We start from the raw sequence: 8,079 nt of genomic DNA, 5'->3' as shown, positions 1-8,079 counted from the left end.
CAGGAGATGAAGAAAGATGTGGCCTAGTTTGTATCAACCTGTTTGACCTGTCAGAAGGCAAAGGTGGAGCACCAAAGACTAGGGATGGCAACGGGGCGGGGCGAGTACGGGTATCATGATCCCATCCCCATCCCCATAATAAAAATTCATCCCCATCCCCATCCCCAAACCCAACGCGTATACAACTTTTGACCCATCCCCATCCCCACCGGGTAACGGGTATTTTCTTATACCCATACCCATACCCATTTTTTTATTGTTCCATATATCAATTAAATATTTTTTATAAAAAAAATTTAAAAATCACACCAACGGAATCATGATACTATCAAAATATTCAATATTAAAATAACATACTCTTTTTGATTTTCATGATGTCAAATATTAAGAAAAATATTATAATAGTATAAATCTCAAATTAAAGTATCAAATAACAACTAAATAAAATTCAAATAATTATATAAAAGCTAAAAAATTACACATTACTAAAATTTTATAATAACCAAAATATTTATTAATTTTACAAATGATCAGTGGTTTCATTTGCATTCGATCCACCTACACATAGAAAAAAAATGAAAAATTAGATATGATATAATAATTGAAATTGAAAATTTTAATTACTAGAATATAATGTACCTTCTTCATCAGATTCATTTTCACTCATGAGAACATCTTTTCCTTTTAATTTTTTAACACCTACAAACACCAAATGTAGAATATTAGATGAGAATTCACAAAAAATACTAACAAAAAATATTAATAAATTTGAGTAACTTACCTAGATGGTTTGAGTTCCATATCCAACTTCTTGTACACATCAAAGCCTCTATAGTAATATGATGAAGTCGACTACAGTGAGAAGTTAATATCTGACCACCAGTACTAAAAGCAGATTCAGAAGCTACAGTTGTTATTGGAATAGCTAAAACATCCCTTGCAATTGCTTGAAGGGTTGGAAACTTTAACCCATTTGTTTTCCACCATGATAGGATATCAAATTCTTGTGTAACCGGCAAATTATCTTCTTCCAAGTAATAATCCAACTCTGTTTTCATAACTGTAGTTCTAGATTTTTTCTTTTTTGCCATAAACTCTAAAAATTCATTCGCATCATTATCAACATCCTTTCCCAACTCCAATGATGTAGCTCTATAAGAAGAAGTTTCATTCTTTTTTGATTGATATTCCAAAACCAAATCATAGCACATTTGACGAATCCTACTAAGTTTCAGATCAAAATCATTACCATACAATTTATAAAAATAATATTCTAACATGTCCATCTTGTACCTTGGATCTAAAACTGAAACAATTGCCAATATGTTATATAACAAAAAACAAAGAGAATGAGAAATATGTTATATATATATATATATATATATATATATATATATATATATATATATATATATATATATATATATATATATATATTATATTATATTATATTATATATTATATTACTATGTATATATATATTATATGTGTGGATATCTTATGTTTATATATATATATATAATTATTTATATATATTATATTATATTATATATTATATTATTATGTATATATATTATATGTATATGCGTAGATATTTTATGCTTATATATATATATATATATATATATATATATATATTTCTTTTAAATTTTTATAAATTTGTAATGTTATAAATTTGTTTATAAAAGATCTCACTAGTTAAATGATTAATTTGTTTTATACATATATATTATATATATTATATTATATTATTATGTATATATATTATATGTATATTATATTATATTATATTATATTATATTACATGTATATGTGTAAATATATATATATATATATATATATATATATATATATATATAAGTATATTTTATTTATATGTATATATACTATATTATATTATATTATATTATATTATATTATATTTTATGTGTAAATATATTATTTATTTATATATATTTTTTAGATTATTTAATAAATTATAAATAGTTTAGTAATTTAAGCGGGGACGGGTATTTGGGCGGGTATATATATATCCTCATCCCCATCCCCATCCCCAGTTGAAAATTTTGGGTATTACCCATACCCATACCCATACCCAGTCAAAGCGGGGATTCCCCGTCAAAACGGGGACGGGTTCGGGTGATACCCACGGGCACGGGTTTATTTGCCATCTCTACCAAAGACCCAGTGGAATCCTATAGCCTCTGGAGATACCGATGTGGAAATGGGATAGCATCTTCATGGATTTTGTGACCCATTTGCCATGAACTTTTAAGGGGCATGACACCATTTGGGTTATAGTGGATCGACTGACCAAGAGTGCTCATTTATTGGCGATGAACTTGAGAATGTCCAAGGTCAAGTTGGTCCAGTTGTACATTAAGGAGATAATGAGGTTGCACAAAGTACCTTCGAGTATAGTCTCCAATAGAGATCCATGGTTCACTTCACGGTTTTGGCAGACGTTGTAGAGTGCTTTGGGTAGCAAGCTCACCATGAGTTCAGCTTATCATCCTTAGACCGATGGCCAATCTGAGAGGACGATTCAGTCACTTGAGGATTTGTTGAAAACATGCATACTAGATTATTTGGTTGCTTGGGATGATGTACTACCTTTGATAGAATTCGCCTACAACAACAGTTTTCACGCGAGCATTGGCATGGCGCCATATGAGGCTCTTTATGGTAGGAAGTTTAGGACCATTCAATGTTGGTATCAAGATGGAGAAGCAATGCTTGTCGGACCTGAGTTGTTGGAACAAACTACTAAGAAAGTGAGGATGGTGAGAGATAGGATGTAGGCCTCTCAGAGTAGGCTCAAGGCATATGTTGACCGCAGGAGGAGTGTAAGACCCGTGAAAATTAGTTAATTAAATAATTAATTAAGTAATAAATGTGGTGTTGGGAACTTTGAAGACATTAAATGTTAGTTGTATGACGTGGAAAAGTGCTAGCTCAAATGGTTGAGAGTACTTTGATTATGTGAGAGAACTTGGGTTCAAGTCCTATGTATGACATTTAGTGTGTTATTTAATTATTCTTATTTTGTTTTGGTAATGTAATTGTGACTGGTGAGTGATATTATAGTCATAAGATTATAATGGTTATCACAAAATGTGAATTGGCATAGTGGTGGTACTTTGTCCTTATGAGTGGAAGGTCACGGGTTCAAATCTTGTTAAAGGTGAAATAGAGTTTATTTTTGCTAAATGAAGTTGTAGAATTGAATGTAAAAGGGAAAAGGTAAAATCAACAGAAGGGGCAGCCAAGAGGGGCTAGAAACCATTATATAATGACCCTTTTAATAGAAATGAAACCACCATAAAGCCTATTTTCGTTTTACTTTTAAAACCCTTAATTGAGAGACATATAAAAGGTCAATTTTGAGGGAAAAAGAGGGTTTTGGCAGTGTTGATAGTTGACCCTTGAAAGGAGCACAAATTTGAGAGTGAGAGGTGAGTCTTTGGGTGTGCAAGGGCTGAATTTGGGGAGAGGCTGAAGCAAAGCGTTGGTGAACCAAGGAACCTCCATTTTCTTCCCAATTTTAATCAAGAATTCAGGTTAGAGGAGTTAACTTTTTTGCGTGTGGATTATATGATATGTGTATGGTTCTGTGCCATGATTGCTTTTCTCAATTGATTCTTGTATGCTTTGGAAATTGTAATATATTTGATGTGTATGAAATTTTTGGCTATTGGTTTACGGTGCTATGCTTATTTTTCTGTTTTTGGGATGAAAGGAGTAAGGGTTTTGGTTCAGAATGAAGGATCATAGATGAGTCTCAACATTTTGGTTCAAATGTGAATATAATATGTCTATTTAGGTTGCTGGTGCTTATATGGTTATGCAGTACGAATTACCCTGTGTTGGTGTGGTTTTGTGGGTTGATTTCACGTATGAACAGGGGGGGATACTGCAATTCTCGCCCAAGCGAGTCACTCTCGCCTAAGCGAGAGTTGCAGAAATTCGTTACTGGTGTGAGGGTCGAGCATCTCGCCCAGGCAACCTAAGTCAGTGTTGAGCGACAGATACGCTCGCTTAGGCGAGAATGGCTCGCCTAAGCGAGGTCGTGATGAGACGAAATACTTTTCACGTCGAATCCTTGTGCAGGCGAGGGTTGTGTGGTTTGAGCGAACTAGGGTCTCGCTCAAGCGAGAAGGTCTCGCCTAAGCGAGAAATCATGTTAAATATTGGTGTGTTGCTTGCATTTTAGCTCAGGCGAGAAAGAATGGTGAACTTGGGCGAGATATGACCTCGCCTAGGCGAGCAAACCTCGCCTAAGCGAGATATCGTGGTGAGGCCATTGTTTCACACTCACTCAGGCGAGGTGATTCAGCTTGGGCGAGACAAATGCACTCGTTTGGGCGAAAAAGTGTGGCTTAAGTGAGAATAGCGAGGAGCCAGGTTTTTATGTGTTGTTGTACTGAATTGCTTGGGGTTTCCTAGACTAAGGAAATTATGTGCATGTGTTTGTGGTGTTGGACTTGAAGGACTAAGTCCAATAGGGGTCTAAGATGTGCTTGATGGTGGGACGCATGATGGGCATGGAATTGTGTAGTTCCCGTCGGCTGCTAAGTGGTGAAGAGTCCTTAGTATGGTGATTACATGCATCGGGCACACGATGGGCAAGGAACTGTTATGTTCCCGTCGGCTGCTATTGGGCGAGGAGTCCATAGTATGGTGATTGCATGCGTGCCATGGTCCGAGCGAGAGAGGCTTGGATGTTTTACTACAGACGAGGAATATGTAGGGCAGGACTATGAGCAGGATAGGCTCGTAGAGTTGGACCACGAATGGGTTAGTTTCGTGGGAGCACAGCGAAGTCCCAAGACTTAGTTCATGCATATGACTCATGAAGGACTATGAGATCAGGAATGGGTAATTTGGAAACCATGAAATACTTTAGTGATGTTATTTTCTTTAGGGTGGTTGACATATTTATTTTATGTATATATATATATATATATATATATATATATATATATATATATATATATATATATGTGTGTGTGTGTGTGTGTGTGCATAGCTCACCCTATCTGTATGTGTGTGGCGATGATCGGGTAACTTTTATCCGGGAGCAGATGATGTTCCAGGTGAGCAAGGAGATGCCTAAGAGCGGAGAGTGGGAACAAAGATTATGGGATTGTTTATAAAGCCTTTTCAAATAATTTTCTATAATTTCATTATGGTGGAAATTAAATTTAAAGGTTTTGAATTTTCCTGTGTTTTTTTGGGAAATGCTTTATTCAATAAATGATGTATTTATTTCTGTCGGTTTATTTTATTTCTTTTTATTTTAAGTAATATCCTACTGGGATGTTACAAGGAGACCCTTGGAGTTCGCAGCCGGTGACCATATGTTCTTGAGGGTGACCCGAACCACTGGTGTGGGAAGGGCTCTCCGCTCAAGGAAGCTCTCTCCTAAGTTTCTTGGCCTTTACTAGATCTCAAGGAGGATTGGACCAGTGGCTTATGAGATAGCTTTGCCCCCTCAGTTGGCAAATCTTTATCCGGTGTTCCACGTGTCACAGTTGAGGAAGTATGTCTTTGATCCCTCTCATGTGTTAGAAGCCGAGGATGTGCAGATCAGGGAAGATCTTACCATAGAAGTACCGCCAGTGGCTTTAGAGGATAGCAAAGTTGAGGAGCGCCGAAGAAAATTCATCTGTCTAGTCAAAGTCATCTGGGATCGGAGGACAAGTGACTCTACGTGGGAGTTAGAGGAGGATATGAGGAAATCACACTCGCATCTCTTCACCTGGTAAGTTTTCATTTTCGAGGTCGAAAATTTTTGTTGTTGGGGAGAATGTAAGGCCCAGTTTTCTGCCCTAATGTTTTAAGGGCTGCCTTTAATCTAATGGGCCTAAGGGCTGGCCCAAAGAGGAAAATCAGACCCTAATTTGCCCTAACGTTTCCATTTCCCTCACTTTCAGAAACAGTCTATCCTTGCCTCTTTGAGTAGCTACAACTCTCTGCTAGGGTTTAGCCGTCAACCTTCTTCAAGCTAGCTCAAGCCAGGTTTCCACTCCACGTAAGTCATTCCTCAGCTCATGCTTCCCCTTTCTTGGCTTATTACCATTTTTACTGTTAGGGTTTCGTAGTAACTCGTTTCTATTCTGTTTTATCGATTATTTTCAGCTTTTTGGCCCATCCTTAAGACAGTTGTGCTCACTGTGTGCGTATCGGAGTATTCCGCTAGCTTATTTCCAGGTAAGGGAAGCTAGACCCTACTGTGTTTTTCGTGAACTCTGCTTATTTTATGAGTATTTGATGATTGAATGGACTGTGTGGATATATGAGCGGATGAAAACGCCTGTTTGATTTGTTTGGGGGTGTGGGGGTGGCTATTACTCGAGAGAACAGTGGTGAGCACTGATTTTCTCGCCCAAGCGAGCCTGCCTCACCTAGGTGAGATTAATAGAGGCTCGCCCAGGTTATTCCACGTGAATGGTCGCTCAGGCGACTAGCTTTGTTTTTGAGCGAGCGAGCGTCTCGCCTAAGCGAGAATGCGCAGAAGCCACTATACCTGTATGTCGAGCCCTCACCTAGGCGAAGGGAGCTCGCCTGAGCGAGAGTCCCTCTCGCCTGAGTGAGACCCTTCAGCTTGAGCGAAGAGCTGGGCGAGAGTAGGTTCTGGTTTGGTGTTTTCTCTGTTCTTGGATGTGATGGATTGTATTTGATTGGATTATTATATAATGGCATGAGGGCAACGAATATGCATGAGTGGGAGGGTGTATGAGTTGTAAATGACGAACTTGAATAATTCTTGGCATGTAATGAACATGAAATGGTTGGTTATGAAAGTGGCATGGTAATGAGATGAGTTGAAATTCTATATTCATGGATGGAGTATGATGAGTTGGTATGGGTTTGACCTGGAATATGAAAGAGGTTGGTTATAAAGGTTGACATAATATATATATATATATATATATATATATATATATATATATATATATATATATATATATATATATATATATATATACATGCATGATAAATATTACCTGGTTGTTTAAATATGTTTGGTCTGTGGTCAGTGCGTAATTCCTTGAAATCTTTAGGTGAGATTTCAGGGTCGTGTTTCAGTGGTCGGGACGTAATTCCATGACCCTTGTTAGTGGGTGTCCATGGTGGTGTCCCATCTATATAGTCTGGTAAGAATTGAAGGTAAGGTTGCATCCTGACACTCTAAGGAGTTAGTTAGTCTCACTTAGAACGAACTGACTCTTGTGGTGAGAGTAGCAGGAGGTGTGAAACTCATTAAGGGCTAACCTTGTGCGTGGGGGATTGAAACATTGTAACACTTGTAACACTTAGCTCAGGGGTGAGCAGCTCGAAGGTGAGCAGAGATTATATGTATCCGGATGAGTCGAGTCGAATCTTAGTGTATTGATTGGAAGGTCATAACATGTTTGGATGATGTATGTATATTTGACTGTGAAAGTATACTTGATTGCATGATAAAACTACTTTTGCCTCTAGCTTACACTTCTCTTTGTTTGTTGTGTGATCTATATGTGCGGTCTTCTCTTTTTGCAATAATCATTAACTTGTTGATGTGAGGAGATGCGAGAACTACCCGCGGTCATCAGGGTGATGGAGGTTCCGCTGTTTAGTCGACTGGACTTGGGCTCTACTCTTTATGTCTTTTGCTAGGGCTATGGCCCATGTATTATATTGATTAGTATTGTGTTTCTGGTTACATTAGACCTGGTACCTTGTCTTGTTTTGGCATCGTGGTGTGCCTCAGAATTTCCTTTTATAACTCTTGGATATCTTTGAGGAGTGAGTTTTTACTCCGTATCTTTGCTAGTATTATTATATTGTGTGACGTATCATTTAAATACGTTTATTTATTAAATGGGACGTTACACTTTTTCCGTAAACTACTTCTCTCTCATTTTTTCATTCACTAAACTAAAAGAATAATAAAAAAAAGTTGCGACATCGTTCCGAAAAGATAGAGTATAGTCGTGCTTAGAAATTTGATTTTTTAGTAATTTATTAAACAATTTTCTCATTTTAATAAAATTGAAAAAACAAATTATAGCAATTTGGTGAAGAAATCAAAAC

At 36.9% G+C, this 8,079-nt stretch overlaps 1 protein-coding gene across 1 annotated transcript; it reads left to right on the top strand.

The window, feature by feature from the left end:
- The first annotated feature begins 2,660 nt into the window (after positions 1 to 2,660).
- Positions 2,661 to 5,768, top strand: LOC114175194 (uncharacterized). Its single transcript, XM_028059957.2, has 3 exons — positions 2,661 to 2,783; positions 3,824 to 3,894; positions 5,456 to 5,768. Exons 1-3 carry the CDS (start codon positions 2,661 to 2,663, stop codon positions 5,766 to 5,768), a joined length of 507 nt encoding a protein of 168 aa, XP_027915758.1.
- Positions 5,769 to 8,079: the final 2,311 nt, after the last annotated feature.

The sequence above is a fragment of the Vigna unguiculata genome, chromosome 3 (genome assembly GCF_037176805.1).
Source record: "Vigna unguiculata cultivar grain cowpea cultivar isolate G323 ecotype 2 chromosome 3, ASM3717680v1, whole genome shotgun sequence".
Classification (NCBI taxonomy): Eukaryota; Viridiplantae; Streptophyta; class Magnoliopsida; order Fabales; family Fabaceae; genus Vigna; species Vigna unguiculata.
Note: the sequence above shows the minus strand (reverse complement) of the source record. Positions and strands in the feature narration are given on the sequence as shown.

Bases quoted from the DNA above. Each gene is read 5' to 3' on its own strand.
- LOC114175194 (XM_028059957.2), top strand. From the start codon at position 2,661: ATGGCGCCATATGAGGCTCTTTATGGTAGGAAGTTTAGGACCATTCAA. The intron at 2,784-3,823 runs GTGAGAGATAGG...ATGTCTATTTAG, and splicing joins CTACTAAGAAAGTGAGGATG to GTTGCTGGTGCTTATATGGT. The intron at 3,895-5,455 runs GTATGAACAGGG...CTAGATCTCAAG, and splicing joins GTTTTGTGGGTTGATTTCAC to GAGGATTGGACCAGTGGCTT.